This window comes from Balaenoptera musculus, chromosome 6, assembly GCF_009873245.2.
Source record: "Balaenoptera musculus isolate JJ_BM4_2016_0621 chromosome 6, mBalMus1.pri.v3, whole genome shotgun sequence".
Lineage (NCBI taxonomy): Eukaryota > Metazoa > Chordata > Mammalia > Artiodactyla > Balaenopteridae > Balaenoptera > Balaenoptera musculus.
This window is the reverse complement of record NC_045790.1, coordinates 95,822,770-95,841,514: the sequence shown is the minus strand read 5'-3', so window position 1 is coordinate 95,841,514 and position 18,745 is coordinate 95,822,770. Positions and strand designations below refer to the sequence as shown.

The window sequence follows — 18,745 nt, the reverse complement described above, 5'->3', positions numbered from 1 at the left end:
AAAAAGATGTTTAGGGAACAAGCTGCCCAGAGTCCTCAATGCAGTGGTGCGCTGGAACCAGCTCCTACTGGCTGATTATTAAATATTCAGGAATATTTAATATGGTCGTGGTGGGAGTATTTACACCATGAAAACTGGCAAATGTTATGAATGAAGGTAGTTTTTTTTTTCCTTCCAAAAAGCCAGTTTACCAGCACCCCACTGCCTCCGTGCTATTCTGTCCTGGACACTGGCTTCTGCCAGACACAGGAATAACATTAATTTAGAGAACCTCAAGCCAAATCCCTTCGACAGTCATCTCCCAGAAACTCAGCTCCCAGCAGGGGAGGATAGGGTCGCTCCCTCAGAGAAAAGATATGGGATCACGTCTAGTGGCTCACAAGCCAGACTTCCACAGTGAGCGCAGCCTGGCTGCACCCTCCCGTGGAGTTGTGGGAGGAGGGGGAGAGCAGCTGTTCTAGATTCAGGGATCAAAAACCTGAGACCAGGGAGAACCAGGTGTGAAAGCGCTGCCCTGCCTGCCAGGCATGCAAGTGTAGCCCTTAGAAGAGCAGCCTGCAAGATGCAGATGGAGGAGACTGGGTCAGCTGGCAGCCTCAGACTGCCCTTCAGGTCCCCCATCATCCTTTGTCCTGAAGGGAGCGAGACCCCAGGGAGCCAGCAGCTGAAGATCAGTATTCTTATCTGTTTTCTCTGCGCTGACCCATGCTTTGTTCTCTGGGCAGGTGTCTGAGGGTAGCATTTTAACGTGGCCTTGCAGCGAGGCCCCAGTTGTCCAACGTACTTCCAGGTGGTGTATGTCCTGTTGGGTCCACGTGCCATTCTCTATAGAGTTGACGTCTTGGGGTTGACTTCCCCACTGGTGCACATTCCTCTGAGGCACGCAGTGCCTCTCTCATCTGGGTTAGATGCACATAGCACGTGCTTTATTTCTGGGGGTTTCTTACAAAGACACTGCCTTTCATGATATGTGCACTCTTGGCCTAACGTGCCGGTTCCCCCTTCCTCCCCAGCCTGCCTTTTCACCTTGTCTCTGGATGGATCAGGACCTTTGACTTCCCTGGCTGTGGCTGACACCGTCTCCTTATTGTGTGCAAGTTTCAGCAGAGGAATTCGCTTACTCAGGGTGGACCATAGCCGAGGGCTGGAACTGCAGGAAGTGGCAGGATTCTGAGGCCAAGACACCTTCACTGGACAATAGCAAACTGTGGCCCCTTCTTACTCAGTGTGACTTTGTGTTTTTCCATGTTCTCTTGCGGGGAGGGCCATGTGGAACTGGTGTTCTTTGCTTAAGCTCCCTTGGAAGGTATATCAGTGTTAGGAGTCAATTTAAGTCTAGTGGTTCAAACTCAGGTGCAGAGATTAGAAATATGGACTCAACCATAAGGTTCTCAAACTAAGTTAAATCCAAATGCAATTTTTAGTGAGCTTTGGGGACTGCTCTTCAAAAAAATGTTTATGGGCCTCTCGCTTTCTGAGATGGCCCACACTCTGTCCGTGGCGTGTGTTTCTCCCAAGGCTGTCTCGCCTTCTGAGACAGACCGCGTTCTGTCTATGGAATGTGTATCTCTCTCTAAAAAAAAGTTTATGGCTTGGAATGATGACCTGTAGGTATAAGAGTGATAGGCCTCTGTCTGTGAGAGTCAGAACACAGGTCTGAGTCTATTGAACTGACCTTTTCCATGTCTCCACGAAAGAAGAAAATGCAGCGGAGAGAGAAACTCAGTTTTGGTTGCCTCGCAATTATCTAGATGGGAAAGAATAGTGCAGCTCCATGGAGGAAATGGATTGTAGACATGAGATTAAGCTCTAATCACAGCCCCTCAGCAGTGTGAAGAATCAAAGTTAGGCCAAGAAAGCAAAAGCCTTGGCTTCTACTCGGCATAGTCGCAGAGGGGAAGTGGCAAATCCCTAGACCGGTGCTAGGGCTACACGAACACAAGACCTGCACTGGCGTGAAGAGGCCGACCACCGCAGCGCCTCGCCCACAGTTAGATGAGTTATCAAACCCATTCCGTGGATAAGAAAACGGAGAGATGAAGGCTAAAAAAATTGCATTTGTATAGTTTAACATTTTTACTTAGTTTTATATAACTCTTTCTGGGGAATGGCCAGAATAAGGCAAAGGGAATCTCTGCAACAACAATGGAACATATAGAAAAAAGCAGAAAGATGGATTCAACTGTGCCAGCCACTGAGCCCCCCTCGGTGAGGAGGGGCAGGATGCTCGGCTCTGTCTGTGTGGCCCCCGGGAGCTCAGTCCCCAGCCTGGTGCTCACAAGCCTGCTTTCCTCCAGGAAACAGTCACTCCTGCCGTCAGGCAGGTCCATACCTAAGGCAGCTGAGGCCTGGAGAGTCCCTTTCTGATGAGTCCCAAAGAAAGATTTAGCATTCATCCTCTCTGGCCCCTGCCTGTCCCTGATACCAGTGGCTGACAGCCATCTTCCTTGTCCCCTCCTGCTCCTCTTTGGGGCCACCTCCCCCATGCTGCCCTCCAGTCACGAGGCAGGAGAATCTTAAGCTCGTGCAAAGCGTCAGACCTGAATTGGACTCTCGATTTCCCCATTTAGCTGGATGATCTTGGGAAAGTTATAAAACCTCAGTTTCCTCACTTACAATATGGAGCTTCATAATCAGACGTTTTTTACAGGGCTGTTCTGAGGATTCGACTGTGTTAAATGCCAAGCAAGCTAGTGGGTGCTTACAAATGGCAGCCACAAGTCCTTACCGCCCGCTCTGTCCAGACTAAACGCTCACACAACACATTTACCACGCCTTCACCCGTTCTCCTTAGATGGTATTTTCTAAACCTTTAGCCATGGTTCAGCTTGCCTGTGATTCCCTAAGTTATGGATCTTAGAGCTCTGAAAGGACAAAGTGGGTGGTGGGAGAGGAAGCTGCATCGTTGAGCACCTACAGGTGGCTGAATACATGTATCCTCACTGCAGCTGTGTTATTCCCATGTCACAGATGAGGAAGCTGAGGCCCAGGGACATCCAGTCCTCTGCCCGAGGTTACACGCGTGGGGAAGAAGGGGAGAACTGAGATCTGGGCCTGGGCCTGCCTGACTTTCCTCCTCACCCCTTTGCCTCTGCATGATGTCTCAAAGTTCATTTTAGAAATTTGTAGGCCATGACATTGTGTATTTTCTGGACCAGTTATTAACTTTTTGGCTCCAAGGAGATCCTCCTGGCCAGGTGCCTAGGAGCAGTAGACAGGTGTCTCGGGGAAAGTCCTAGCAAATCCTGAACTATTAGTGCTACAGGTGAGCCTTTCTTCTAGAAGGAAGACAGAAAATCCAAGGGAGTGGTTGGGAGGGGTCCCAGGAAAGGGGAACAGCGGGAACATATGTGAGAAAATAGAAGGGCTCTGATGAAGTAGCCCAGTTCTATTACCAATAAAATTGTTTCCCGGGCTTCCCTGGTGGCGCAGTGGTTAAGAATCCGCCTGCCAACACAGGGGACACAGGTTCGAGCCCTGGTCTGGGAAGATCCCACATGCCGCAGAGCAACTAAGCCCATGTGCCACAACTACTGAAGCCCACGCACCTAGAGCCCGAGCTCCGCAACAAGAGAAGCCACCACAATGAGAAGCCCGCGCACTGCAATGAAGAGTAGCCCCCGCTCGCCACAACTAGAGAAAGCCTGCATGCAGCAAAAAAGACCCAGCGCAGCCAAAGGTAAATAAAAATAAATAAATAAATAAATAAATAAATAAATGTTTCCCTACACTCTACACATGCTTGATATAAAAATTCCTTATTCGTGCATTTTAAGTAGAAAATAGGTTAATAAATCCAAATGTATTATAGGATTTTTCAGTCTTACATGCTCTAATCGGGTACTCTCAGCACCTAAGATACAGGCTGCTAAAATGCATTCATTTGTGCATTGAACACTTAATTTAGAGGCTATTCCTCTAAAATCATATAAAGGAATTTTCCGAAGACAGTTGACTTTTTCTTTTTTTTTTTTCTTTTTTCTTTTTTGGCCGCGGTGCGCGGCATGCAGGATCTTAGTCCCCCTACCAGGGATCGAACCCGCATTCCCTGCAGTGGAAGCGTGGAGTCTTGATCACTGGACCACCAGGGAAGTCCAAGTTTTTTCTAGGAAAGTATATAAACCCTTGGAATCTGGCCAATTATATTTTAAATTTTAAAAAAAATTTATATATTTACTTATATAAGTTGAAAATATTTATATATTTAAGGAAAAATGCATGGTGATTATTAATGACCTTTTTATTTATTTTTTGGTGGCTTACACTATCTTATAAGAGGACCTTTATTTTTACTGAGGTTAAAAATAACCTGAAAAAGAGTGATTATTTTCTTTAAAATAGCTACGAGCAAGTACTGTGATGCAGTGAATATCATCGGTATCCCCAAAGTATCAGACAAGTCCCCATTATCACTATCTTCCTGAACAGTGATTTTTTTTTTTTTTTCTGAACAGTGATTATTAAAGAAGGTTCCCCAGGAGTTCTGAGTTTACTGTCACTGAAACAGAAATAATGTCCGATCTTTTAGCTGTAGCAGCAGAAATGTACCTTCAGATGTGTGTTTTCAGCACTGGTATCGAGAGACGTGTTGTTTTCAGTCTGTAACAGCCTTCATTTTGACACAGGAATGGCAAGTATAGAACTCAGGTCACTTGTTTTTTAAATATTTATTTATTGATTTGGCTGCACCGTGTCTTAGTTTGCAGCACACGGATCTTTCATTGCAGGGCGCGGGCTCTTTGTTGCGGCACAGGCGTCTCTCTAGTCGCGGCGCTCGGGCTCTCTAGTTGTGGCGCACGGGCTCTAGAGCACGCAGGCTCAGTAGTTGAGGCGCAGGGGGCTTAGTTGCCCCGCGGCATGTGGGATCTTAGCTCCCCAACCAGGGATCGAACCCACGTCCCCTGCATTGGAAGGCGGATTCTTAACCACTGAACCACCGAACCACCAGGGAAGCCCCCACTTGTTTTTTTTAATCTTTTAACACTGAGATAAAGGAACTTAGCTTTTTCTGAATAGCCTTTTTAAAGCATAATTATCAAAGAACAGCTTCATCATTAAAACACAGCAGACTGTTAGTTGTTCCTGAAATGGGCACTTCTTGGCACGGGCAGTCCAGCTAAGACAGCATTCCCAGCTAGGCACAGCCATAAGAATAAGTTGGTGTCAGTGGACCGTGAGTGGAAGTGATGTAACTTCCACCCTGTTAGCTCAAAAGGAGTATGTTTGTCCAGGATTTCCCCTCTGGGTCCCTTCCCGCTAGGTGGGATGCAGACTGCCAGCAACAGCTTCAGCTATTCAGATAAGGACAAGATGATGCAACAACAAGAAAGAAGGAAGCTGGGGCCCCAAATAACCTCCAGGAGCTGAGCTGTTCCAGCAGCCTGACCAGCTGTACTGTGACTTGAAAGAGAACTTCATTCTTTTTAAGCCACTATATATATATATATATACACACACACACACATACACACATATATAAACTTTTAATTCAAGTTTAGCCATCACAGAGTTTCAAATGTCTTAAGTTTATAGCTGGCTGAATTTTCTTAAACTGAACACACTCTAGTAACCTAGATGAAGAAGTATAATACATCCAGGAACGCAGATGGCCTCCCTCATACTCCCCTTCAGAACTATCTGCCAAGGTATTTGTAACGGCATAAATTGGTTTTGTCTGCTTTTCTACTTTATATAAGTAGAATCATATTGTAGTAGATGGAAGATATGGCCACAAGCTTCTCCCATCCCTGTATGTGTGACCCTTTGCAAAGTAACTTCTCATTAATAGATGGGATCTATTTTCCCAGCCCTTGAATCTGTGATGGCCTTTTTGACTTGGTTTGACCAACAGAATGCAGAACGAATGCTATGCAAGTCTGAGGCTCAGCCTTAGGGAGAGCTTGCAGCTTCACTTTCACCCTCTTGGAATGCTACTCCGAGGCTTCCACGTCAGGGAGTGACCTAGGTCCTGTGGAGAAGAACCCCGTACCACCACACATGTGAACAAGGTCACCTTGGACCTTCCAGCCCTGCCAAACCTGCAGCTGAATGCAGCCATAGATGAAATCAGAAGAGAAAGTGCGCAGCTAGCCCACAGAATCATGAAAAACAAATTGTTTTAAGACTAAGTTTTGGGACAGTTTGTTACCCAGCAGTAGAGTTAGGTGAAACAATATATGCTCTTAATTTTCGTCAGGCTTCTTGGGCTCAACATGTTTGTGAGATAGATTGACATTGATAGTATTCTATTGTGTGACAGTATTATAATTTATCCATTTAACTACTGATGGGCATATGGGTGTTTCTAGTTTGGGGCTCTTATAATTAGTGCTGCTATGAACATTCCATTAGTATGTCATCTGGTGAAATATGCAGGCATCGTATTCACTATATAACCAGGGGAGGCCATTCTGGGCCACAGGGTAGAGTGCATGATCAGCTTTAGTAGATACCACCTCTTTTCCAAAAAGTTTGTCACAGTTCACATTCCCACCAGCTGTGGAGGACCTTCAGCAGAGTTTCCGTTGTTCCATACCCTTGCTAACACTTTGTGCTCTTAAACTTTGCAAACCTCAGGTTTAAAGATGAGTGGGTAAATGTTGAAGACTGTACGAGGGAAGTGTCAGCTCCACGGGCCAACATTAGAAAGAAGCTGGGCCAGCTGGTTTTGATTCTACCTTTCCTCCTGACACCTCCAGTTAAGAGGCCAGAATTTTGACAGTGAAACCTTATATGCTCTACACAAACTACTTTCACAATCATAATTTCATGAGTCTTCCAATAAAATACCACTGGTGTCAACTAACACTGCATGTCCAGGTGCTGGACTCTCAGTCCATCCAGAAATAGTCTTTTGGAAACCAGCCACCTTCACATGACTAATAACCTTGTACACATTTAAAATGGGGCTGCATGAAATGTTGTCCATGATTCACCCTAAGTGAAAAACACAGGTGACAAAACAGCCCCATACAGCCTCATCCCATTTTGGTAAAAATATATCTGCACATATGTCTATACATTCATAGATGAAGGTCTGGAAGAAATAGAGCAAAAATGTTAACAGTGTTATCTCTGGGTATTGAGTTTAAAGATGAATTTATCTTCTACTTTATGCCTTTTTATTTTTGTAATGAGGATGAATCAGTTTCATTTTAAAAACTTAATTATTTTTGAAATAGATAACTCATTCACATAGTCACAATCAAGAGTGCAAGAGTTTATACATTAAAGTCTCCCTCTCATCCACGTCTGCCTTCCATCTGGCTCCCTCCAGAGGTAACCAGTGTTACCAGCATCTAATGTACTCTTTCAGAGACATTTCACGCATATACTACAAGCAAATACATAAATTTGTTATTTCCTTTGTCACTTTTATGATCAAAAACAAGACTATTTTCATTTTGAAGAAAAGGTTGTAGAAGACTATTTTATGATGTGGAAAGATAAGCGGAAAGGCTACAAAACAGTACCTAGAGTATGACATATTTTATAATAATGTATGAAAAAATTTTGCATTTAAAATACTTATAAAGAGACTGAAAGGCTATACACTGAAAGGCTATGATAAACATACCTTTGTCAAGAAAGAATTTTTCTTTGTTTCTAATTACCATCCGTAGAAAAGTTCTTATTGTGAAACCATAATTCAAGTTTCATACTGAAGATTCTATGACCCATTTGTCTGAACCATGTGATAATAAGAATACAATAATACAATTACAAAAACCACTTTGAGTTGCCTCTCATCCAGAAGATGTTATTTTTACAGTCTTATTTATTGTGGAGAGGGCTTTATGTTAGACCCTTCTCATTGTTTGGATCCTGAGCTTTATTTTTTCAGTGGTCATCTCTGCATGTAGGATTTTGGGTGAGTTTATTTTCTCCTTATAGGTGGCAGTGTGGCCTGGGTTTAGGGCGTGGACTCCAGCACCACCATGCCTGGTTCAAATCCCAGTCTGCCGCTTCTTAGCCTCACGACCTTGGGCAAGAGACTTAATCTGTGTCTCAGTGCCATCATCTGTGAAATGGAGATGGTATGATGGTAGCACCTACTCACAGAGTTGTCATCAGGGATGTCATACGATTCAGGTAGAGCCCCTCGAATAGTGCCTAGCATTGTCCCTAAGTGTCAGTGTTATATTCATCTGAGTTGCCTAATTTTTCCATATTGGACATGTACTACAATAAAAGTTAAAGAATAAACTCCCATGAGAGAAGGGAAACTAGACAGATGTAGAGACGAGCACAAATGAGAAAGTGCCATAGAGAAGAGTGCAAACCATGAGGCCCCGGGAACCCAGCGAGGAGGGAGGGGCCCGGCTTCCTGATTTCGACTAAAAGCCCCGTGAAAGGATCCCTTTGCCGGTACTGCAAGCTGAGCATTCCAAGAGCAGAGATGGACTTTGGCCCAGGAGCCTTCTCTCCCGGCATTTGGAGAAGGCCTTTGAGACCTTCCTGGAAACTGCCCTGGGCCTTCCTTGTACAAACGGCCTCTTGCAACTTTTTGCCACTGTGTTCCTGCCAGGGGTCACGTGGAGAAAGGCTTCAGAGTAAGTGTCAGGACTTACCTGGCTGTGCCTGGCCCAACTCACTCCAAGGACCTTCAGGGGGCAATTACTGCCGCCCTGATGTGGCGGCAAGTCTGGGGGACTGGAAGACAAGATGCTTCATTCACAGCCCAGCTGGAGGAAGAACCGTCCAATTGCAGTTCTGTGTTTCTAAACACACCAGGTGGCATGGGCAGGAGGCCTGCTGTCCTGTGTCCTCAGCCGGGAACCCTCTGCCTGGGGACAGAGAGGGGAGGGGAAGGCAGATGAAGGGAGAGGAGGAAAGCGCAGGACCAGGAGCTGGAGGCCCTGGGGTCCAGCCTTAGCTCTGACATTTCGCATTGATGTTATCTGGGATAAATTCTTAATTTCGTCAAAATCCAATCACTCCTCACAGAATGCCTTGAATTGATCTGGGAATAACAATGCCAGATGTGACCTGCTTGATGAAAGGAATTATGTGAACTACTTTATATTTGAAAGAATATCTAGATCCTGTAGGTCCTGCTAAGTCTGAGGTAAACGAGGGCTGGGAAATAGTGTTATATCAGTGTTTCTAAATTTATTCAATTGACACATTTTTAAAATAAAATAAAATAATAAAACAGTTCATAATCCTTATCCACAATGCTAAAATCCCCACGTTCTGGAGACAAAGGTTTTTTTCATTAAATTTGGTGCCAAAATTGACCTGATGGTGCTTATTCTTTTGGGTATCAATCTTTATAATAAATTGCAGAATATTAATAAAATAAAATAAAAAATAAATTGCAGAATATTAATGCATTTGATTACCAGGTGCTGCCTCAGGTCTCACTAGTATATGGTAAATGCATCATATTATCTTCCTAAAATATGAAAAATTCTGAATTCTGAAACACATCTGGCCCTAAGGGTTTTGTATGAGGATTGTGACATGTTAAACAAACTCAGACGCTGCACACAGGAAATGGGGAGGGAGGGACGGTGTCCATTCCCAGGCTGAGATTCACCCAGCCCTGTCTGGGACATCTTCTTCCTGGTGTCAGATCCTTGAGAAGTCTTCAAGAACCTGAAGACAAATGTACCCGGGATGAGTCAAGGAGCATATACTGGGGATATTTTTTACTAAATTAGTCCTCATACTTCAGTGTGTCTCTGAATCCCCCTGGGGATCTTGTGAAAATGCAAATTCTGATTCAGTAGGTCTGGAGTGGGCCTGAGCTTCTGCATTCCTACCAATCTCCAGGTGATACCTCTGCTGCTGGGACTGTTCTGGCCTCGGGATAAGCCTAAGGCATGGCTCCAAGTGATAACAATGTGGTGTCCCACAGGGAGAGTTGCCCCGTGCCCTTGGCGGGGGTGGGAGCTCGCTCAACACTGATCACCTGACCAAAACCTGCCTCGTCACCGTCTTTTCTCCATCCTCCACTGCCCATTTACTGCCTTCTGCTGTCTCTTCCTCCCCACATGGTTCAGGCCACCCTCCGCCTCCATTCCCGACCTTGGCTGGGCCCCACCAAGTCTCATGACTCTTCACTCACTCGGTTCCAAGGTACTGCTTAGACGAGGTGCTTTTCCAGCTGACTGACCTCACCTCCGAAGCATGAACTAAATTAGTTCAACTCTCAAATTCCTGAGATGGCTCACTATCTCTCCTGGGTATCTCCCCGGAAAATTTTCCACTGTTTGCAAAGTACTCCCTAGCCCTGACCACCCAGAGATATTAATGATAATGCATTTGCTCACTAGACAAGCAGTGACCCGGGAAAGGGCCATGGTTTATTTTATTTTTATGTCAATGCTTGCAATGCCCTGACTGATTTCTTACACACCCTCCTTGCTTCTTTTTAAGTTCTGGATTCCCGGGTTGCAGAAAACTCAGACTTCCTTGTTTTCCAAGTGAATTTTCCTATTGCAAAAGTAATACATATTTATTAATAAAAGTTTAGAAAATATAGTTAAGAAGAAAATGGCAATACCAGTAAACTTAGCACGCAGAGATAACCATTGGGACATTTTGTCTCATGGCCTTTCAGGCTTTATATATAAATTTTGTTTTACAAAATCTGGATCATACCTATAACATTTTGTAACTGCTTTGCTCCCCTCCATTTATAGTATATTGTGACCATTTTCACAGATCAATAAAAATTCTTCTGCAATAGCATTTTAAATAAGGGACTTCCCTAGTGGTCCAGTGGTTAAGACTTCACGCTTCCACCACAGGGAGCGTGGGTTCAATCCCAGGCCAGGAATAGAATGAAGGCCAAATATTTCTTATTATAAATCACAATATCACACATATCTTTTGGATACTTCCAGGGAATTATATTATTATGTAAAAGTATATAAGCTTCTTCATGGTTTGCATGAGTTGCCAGAAAGCATGGCTTCCAAACTCTCAAATACGAACCAGATCCTTCGGGCTGAATCAGTGTCTTGAATTCTCACTAACCTTAGTTAACCAGAAGTGATACTGGAAAGCAGGGCGTTCTAGGGCTGAGAGGGAATTCCAGGCCACCAGGTCATGCCTTGAGGCATCCCTCTGTCTCCTGCTCAGAAAGAGGAAAAATGCTTAGAGGTCTTTGTTAGGGATCTACAACTTCCCAAAGAACACAGCTATTTTTCAGACAATTCAAGGCTAATCTAAATCCTGCAATCATTTTGGCATTTATTTTTCCAGCCAATATTTATATGTTTAAAATGAAAGGATTAGGGGAACTTCCTGGCTGTCCACTGGTTAGGACTCAGTGCTTCCACTGCAGGGGGCCCGGGTTCAATCCCAAGTCAGGGAACTAAGACCCCGCATGCCTTGAGGAGAGGCCAAAAAAAAAAAAAAAACAACAAACAACAACAAATGAAGGGATTATATCAATAAGGGAATGGTTAAGTAATTTGTGGTACAGCCATTCAATGAAATATGATACAACCATTAAAAAACTGAAAAAGCTCTTTATGCACTAATACAGAATGATATCTCAGATACATCGTTAAGTGAAAAAAGCAAAGTGTAGAACCATGTATACCAAATGCACATTTGTGTAAAAAGGAGGAATAGGAATACACAGACATTTTGACATAGGAGTTTTGCTTGTGTATTCATAAAGCATCTTTGGAAAGATACACAAGAAACTGATAGTATAATTCCTTAATTTTTAGGGAAATTAGGTAGCTGGGAGAACAACATTTTCATTGCAAAATGAAACCTCTCGTGCTGAACATGCAAATGTATTACCTCTTCTAAAACAAAAATTTTAAAACACAAAATAAGGGGACTAGGGCATTTGATTACATCATAAAATACATTTATTTCTGTTTATTCTCCAAACCCCAATTTAAATGGTCAGTAAAGGAATAAAAGAAGAGGACCATATGTACAGAGAATAGGAGAGGGAACAAAAGATGGATCGTATGAATACACTTTTGGGAGACAGTGAGGCAATGGCACAGATTTCAGAGTCATACTTGCAGTCCCAGCTCTTTAACTTGCTTCTCATGAGCTCTTGGGCAAATAAACCCCTTACTTGCTTTGAGCTTCTGATTCCTTATCTGTGGAAGAGTAAGGACAAGTCATTTATTTTATGTGATCCATATTGTGCCTTGTGGGAGTGTTGGGAGGATTCATTGTCCCAGATCAGAAGCATTTAATAAAGCACATAAACTGCTATTATTACTTTTAATAATAGTAGCAGGTTTTAGCTAATATTATGTTAATGTTTTCAGTCTAATAGGAAAAATAGCAGTATCTTATTTTAAATCTGAATTTCTCTAATTATAAATGAGGTTGAACAATTACATATATTTTCCACTTGTATTTCTTTTTCTGTGATTTGCCTGATCATCTCTTAATAATAGTTAACATTTACTGCATGTTACTGTGTACCAGGCACTGTGTTATGATCTCTGCATGCATTATCTCATTTAACCTGTGGATCAAATAGGTAAAATTATTATGCCCATTTTCAGCTGAGCAAAATAATATTTAGAGAAATTAATTTGCTCAAGTCTCCATCACTAGTAAGTAGAGTCTGGATTCTGAGCGAGGACTTGACTCTGACCCAGAAACCTGACTTGATTGAGAACCCAGGCTCTTCAGGCTTATGCTTCAGTGACTCTCCCCTAATGGTTTTCCTTTTGGATTAAATAATTTTCTCAATATTTTGCAAGTGCCCTTTGTATTTTAGTTGCAGGGCGCAGAGTAGGAAAGGATCGATCTGCACCGAGGGGCAGAAGTGGCATCACAGACAACCTGCCTGCCTGTCAACTGCCCATAAGGCTGTGTGTGAGCCAAGGCAGTGCAGTCAGAGGTGATGCAGGAGACCAACCTGGTGCAGAACAGAGGCCTGCAAAGATGAGTGGACTTCGACCCCCTTAGAGAGAAGGCAAGAGTGACTCACAGGAGGAAGATGAAACCAAAGCTTCCAGGCTGTCCCTGGTAGGCTCAGACAGTCCAAAGGCAGCGGAGGGAAGGAGAGAAAAACCTGAGATGGAGAGCTGGCCGAGAGCTTCCTGAAGACCATGCAAATGAGGCACGCCCACAACTGCCTGGAAACCAGGCCGGGAGAAGTCAGAGCCCAGAGCACATGCTGCAGGGCCGTGCTAGGCAAAGGAGCAGGAGGAGGTGGAGGAGGCGCTGAGGGAGCAGGTAAGGAACCAGGGAGGGTCGTGGAGGGACGGGTCACAGGGCCCTGCATCCTGAGAGGCAGCATCGTCCACCGACCGGGTGAACGCTGTCCTGGGAGGCAGGGCTCCTGGGATCATCTTTCAAGCTCAGCCATTCTTTAGCTGTGAAGCCTTGGGCAAGTCACTTCACCATTCTGAGCCTTGATGTTCCCATCTATAAAATGAGTGTAAAAATAGCATGCTACCTATGTATTGAGCATCTGCTGTGCTTTGCTGGGCACATAACAGTCATTATCCCTTCCTCACAGCAAGCTCATAAGGTGAGATCATTAGCCTATATTACAGAGGAAAACAAAGCTCAGAGAGGTTAAGCCATTTGTCTAAGACCTCACAGCAAAGAAGTCTGGTTCCATAGCTGCACACTGTTGACTCCTGATCCTGCTTCCTTCAGAGGGTGGTTTTACAGAATCAAATGGTCTATGCAAATGGAAAAAAAAATTGTAAAAGGCAAATTATACCATCAAGATGTGAGTTACCACACTTAGACCTCGGCCAGGACTGAGGCCCTTTGTAAACTGGGAAGTCCTATAAAAACGCTAGTTCTTCACCTCTCTCCTCTGGAGGTTGAAAGTATTGGGGTGATGTTACAGACAATGGATATTTGGCTGACTGACCTGGTCACAGACTGAGGCGATGCCTTTGGGGTGGTATTGGGATGTCCTGGCTTGAGAGTGAGTCGTTGGTGGATAAGTGGCCAGAATCCCTCCTGGAGACAGACTCTGAAACCACAGACAAGGCCTGAGGTGACCACGGCAGATAAGGGCCCAGGTGCTGATTCAACAGTGATCATCCCTCCTCTTGAGCATCCCTTTACAGCTTTGGCCGTGGAACTTCAGAGAATGGAAGTCTGCTTTGTGGGGAGGGGAAGATCTTTAAGGGTAGTAATACAAGCTTAGTGCAATAAAGTTAGAATTTTCAGGCAAGAGAATTAAAAGCAAACAAACTAACAAACCTATAATCTTACCCCTAGAGATAACCACTGTTGACATTTCAGTGTTTGTTTTTCCACACATTTTTTTCCATTGCACACATATATTGAAAAATTAGATCGTACTGTAATATGGTTTTATTACTGGTTCTTTTCACTTAATGACATGTCATGACGTATTTCCATATCAATAGATGTTTTATCACATCATTTAAAGGCTGCAGAATGTCTCTTTGTATGGATGGAGCAGAATTTATTTAATAAGTGTCCTACTATTGGATAATTAGGCAGTTTTCAATTTTTAACCATTAGAGCCGTGCTTTCTACCCAAATCTTGGCACAGGTCCTGGATTATTTCCACAGGATAAATTCCCAGTGGGGGAACTGCTGAATCAAGGTTATGTATATTTTAAGGCCTTTGATAAATACTAAAGGTCTGCTTCTGACACACTCTGGAATTCAGGGGCTTCTCAAAGCTCAATGAAGAAAATTTCGTGGCCTCAAAGTCAGCCTTGAGCCTTCCTCTCTCTCAAATCCATTTGCAGGGATAATGCAACCCACCTCATATATAGTCTTTACTGGGTGGCAGGCTCCGTCTAAGAGCTTTACTCTCCGAGGCACCACTTTTAGCTTCCTTTTCAGAAGAAACTGAAGAACAGAGAGGTTAAACAGTTCACTTGGAATCACAGCCTTAACAAGCAGTGTGTTGGGGGTCAATAGCCTTGACAACCTGGTTCTAGAATCTATGCTGTCCTGTCCACTGCTTCTTGGAAAGTATATTTGATTGCATCTGCAAAGATATCTTTCACCCATCCCTTTGATCTTCTCCACCAACGCCTCACATGCATCAAGCCCCACCATCCCAACCTGGACGACGGCTAGAGCCCCTAACTGGTCTTCCATTTCCACTCATCCCTTTCACTCTGTCTTCTGCTCTGCAGCTGGAATGTTGCTTTAAAACTGGAAATAGGATCGGGTCACCCCCCACCCCCCAACCCTGCCAGCAAGCACATACATACACACACACTCAGCCCTAGAATAAAACCCAGATGCATTCCCCAGCCTCCAGGGCAGCCTCTCTGGCTTCTTCCTAAAAGCCACTTCCCCATCCAGACCCACCCACTACACCCCAGTCACCCGGCCTCCTTTCACTTCCTCAAAGACAGAGCTTTTTCTCACCCTAAGGCTTTGGCACATGCTGTTCCCTTGAGCTCGAATGCTCTTTTTCCACCCTGCAGGGCTGGATTCTTCTCATCCTCTGGTCTTGGCTTTCATATCACCTCTCTGGAGAAAGCTTCCCTGGTGATCTCACCTGAAGCAACAAGTCCCCTGAGCCCATTTTCCTTTGTGTCCTTTATAGTATTAATTAAAATTGTGTATTTATTGCCCATCACTCATTAAATGTCTCTTTCCCTCACTAGACTCTAAATGTCATGAGGTCAAAGACCATGTCTATTTTGTTCCTCATTATTTACCCAGTGCCTAGCACAGCGCCTGGCATGTGGCGAGCTCTCATTAACTCAATGACTGCTCGTAGAAAGGACGAATCGCCCACAGAAGGAGGCATTCATTGGTGAGGATCTTTGGCAAACTATCCGAGCTTCAGCCAGAGCTGTTCCATCCTCCTCCTGCATGTCTTCACTTCCTCTTCCCTGTCACGAGGCAGTGACAGAGGTCTAGGGTCTAGAAGGAAACCAGGAAGCCATGGGTGAGAATGTAAGCAGGTTTTGCTTCAGGCACCAACTCAGTCAGGGTAGATGATGTCATATCGGGGGCACAAGGGAGACTCGTTACCCCCAGGTCCCCCCTGCATGGTTCCTGGATTCCTACCATGAGAGACTTCTGGCCATGAGGAATCTCCTAGTGAAAAGCAAACACTCACTATCCAGTTAATAACACACATCCAGCAGGTGGACTGAATGGGTGAGGGTTCTACCTTTCTGACAGCAGCACGGTGGTGGCCTGGAAGTCCAGGTGTCACCACTAACTAGTGGGTGACCTTGGGTGAGAGTCACTTCTTGCCTCCCATCTGCAAAGTCAGTGGTTAGGATGGAGAAGAGGTTTTTTAACTTTTTTTTCCCTCAGAAGCTCAAGTCTTCAACTTGTTCAAATGACCAATATGAGAAAAGTCAAGTGTTTCTGGTTGAAATAGGAATGTGGGGCTGGAGTGCTCCTCCTCCCTGACTCCCGCTTTTAAGTCCCAAGGGTGGTGGGAGGGCTGAGTCTTGGACTCCAGGATCTCAGCGGTCAGTGCCTGCCAGGCTGACCATCTGTGTCATCTAAGGACAAAGAAGGCAGCCGGGCTTGCATGTTCTGGGTGTAGCTCCTTGGGCACATTAAGTGATCGGAAGGGGATGGGAGAGGACTTGTTGAATCTGATATTCAGGGAGTATTCAGAGACTTCAGGCTGTGCAGCAGGTGAATTTCATAGCAATTGAAGGGCAGGGCAGGCAGCCCCTTTGTTTGAGAAGGAGGTTTCAGCCATTTTAGAAAAGAAATGAGGGCCCAGGAGAGAGGAAGCCCAGAAGGCTCACTTACCCTCTCCACAATCTAGAAGAAGGAAATTGCCACCCCTGCCTTTCGAGGCCAGGGATCCCAGGTCTTGAAGAGACCGCCCACAATCTCACAGATAACTTGGCTTCCAGGGTTGGTTGTTTGCCACGCCCCAGGGGAACACTGGTGCCTCACCTCACCACTCGCCACCTGGGCAGCTCTCTGGCCTTCGCTGCAGGCAGGTGCGCTCAGGAGACTGCAGCCTGGGCTACCTGGCAGCTCCAGGTGCTGCGTGTACGCTGCTATGGAGACGGGCCCCGGGGTTGGTGCTGAGAAGGCAGTCTCCCAAAGCTTTGCAGATTCTGGAGGGGAAGAGGCTGGAGCCTCAGGCCCTTCAGGGTAATCTGCCTGACAACCGTAGTGCCAAGGAAGGCCAGGTGGGTGCTCTGGGAGTTTCTAGGACAAAGGGTGGGAGGAGGAGCCAGGGGAGGCCAAATCTTGGGAGGAGGCGCTGGAAGGGCTGATCTGGGCAGGGGGGCCTCTCCATGTTTCCAGGTCAAGGGGAAAAGCCTTCCCAGAGGCCCCCTTGCCAGGCCAGTGCAGTGCCCTGCACAAAGGCTGGGCCAGTGGGCTCTGAGGATTGGCCCTGCAGCCCAAGGGGAGGAGGGAGAGAGGGCCTGGCATTTGCCCCCAGAGGAGGGATAGACCAGGGAATTCACAAAGCCCATCCCTGTGCTAGTCAGGATCTGAGGCAGCAGGGAAGGAAATATTTGCCCTGTAGCACGAAGCACTGACTGTGGCTCCTCTCCCTCTCCCTGGAGCCCAAGAGGCCAAGGGCAATCACATGCAGCACAAGGAGCACTTTTTATCCATTTCCAAAGCACTGGTGCCGGCTCCTCGAGCGGGAGCTCGATGATGGTGGGGTGGCTCAGGCCTGGGCCCGGTAGAGGGGATGCTGCAGTAGCACCAGACCTAATTCTACGGCTTAGGAACTGGGTGATCTGAAACAATCGCTTCATTTTTTAAAAAAATTTTTATTGGGGTATAGTTGATTTATACCTGTTAGTTTCAGGTGTACAGCAAAGTGAATCAGTTATACATATACATATATCCGTCCTTTTTAAAGATTCTTTTCCCATATAGGCCATTACAGAGTATTGAGTTCCCTGTGCTATATAGTAGGTCCTTATTAGTTATCTATTTTATATATAGTAGTGTGTATATGTCAGTCCCAATCTCTCAATTTATCCGTCCCCCCCCTTACCCCCTGGTAACCATAAGTTTGTTTTCTACATTTGTAACTCTATTTCGGTTTTGTAGATAAGTTCATTTCACTTCACCTTTTGAACCTAAGTTTTTTCATCTGTGAAATGTGGGTGATAATACCTTTTAACAACCCACAGGACACAGCCTAGGGCCAAGTACAGGCACGGAGCTTAATGGGTGTTCCTTTGCTCCTTTTCCCTTTCTGCCAGGACGTCCCGTCTCCTGCCAGACCTCCCAGTGTCTGGTCTGAGGATGGCGGAGAAGCAGGGCCGGGAGCCTGAGTGCCCTGTGTGCTGGAACCCCTTCAACAACATGTTCCACACCCCCAAAGTGCTGGACTGCTGCCACTCTTTCTGCGTGGAGTGCCTGGCCCACCTCAGCCTGGTGACTCCGGCCCGGCGCCGGTTGCTGTGTCCGCTCTGTCGCCAGCCCACTGTGCTGGCCTCCGGACAGCCTGTCACTGACTTGCCCACGGACACTGCCGTGCTCACCCTGCTCCGCCTGGAGCCCCACCACGTCATCTTGGAAGGCCGCCAGCTCTGTCTCAAGGACGAGCCCAAGAGCCGCTACTTCCTGCGCCAGCCCCGGGTCTACACGCTGGAACTCGGCCCCGGGCCTGGGAGCCAGACTGGGCGCCCCCAGGACGTGGCCCCTACCACCGTCCCCATCCCCAGCCCCAGCCCCAGCCACGACTCTCTGAGGGGGTGTTTCCGCAACCCGCAGTTCCGGATCTTTGCCTACCTGCTGGCTGTCATCCTCAGTGTCACTCTGTTGCTCATCTTCTCCATCTTTTGGACCAAGCAGTTTTTTTGGGGTGTGGGGTGAGCATCTGTTCCAGACAAAG

General features: G+C 45.8%; 2 protein-coding genes across 7 annotated transcripts in view; both read left to right on the top strand.

The window, feature by feature from the left end:
• Nucleotides 1-2,171, top strand: part of WDR31 (WD repeat domain 31) — a 20,394-nt gene extending 18,223 nt beyond the window's left edge. For all 5 annotated transcript variants that reach the window (XM_036855148.1, XM_036855147.1, XM_036855150.1 and 2 more), the window contains one exon: nucleotides 1,014-2,171. In XM_036855148.1, coding sequence (XP_036711043.1) covers nucleotides 1,014-1,174 — 161 coding nt within the window. In that variant the 3' untranslated portion in view covers nucleotides 1,175-2,171. The remainder of the gene's footprint in view (nucleotides 1-1,013) is intronic.
• The window catches only part of RNF183 (ring finger protein 183), a 19,986-nt gene extending 1,241 nt beyond the window's left edge, over nucleotides 1-18,745 (top strand). Inside the window, exons 1-2 of one of the 2 annotated variants that reach the window (XM_036855153.1) lie at nucleotides 12,855-13,176; nucleotides 18,111-18,745. In XM_036855153.1, coding sequence (XP_036711048.1) covers nucleotides 18,154-18,726 — 573 coding nt within the window. In that variant the 5' untranslated portion in view covers nucleotides 12,855-13,176; nucleotides 18,111-18,153 and the 3' untranslated portion in view covers nucleotides 18,727-18,745. Of the gene's footprint in view, nucleotides 1-12,854; nucleotides 13,177-18,110 lie in introns of those variants that run through there. The other variant, XM_036855154.1, reaches the window with a different exon arrangement.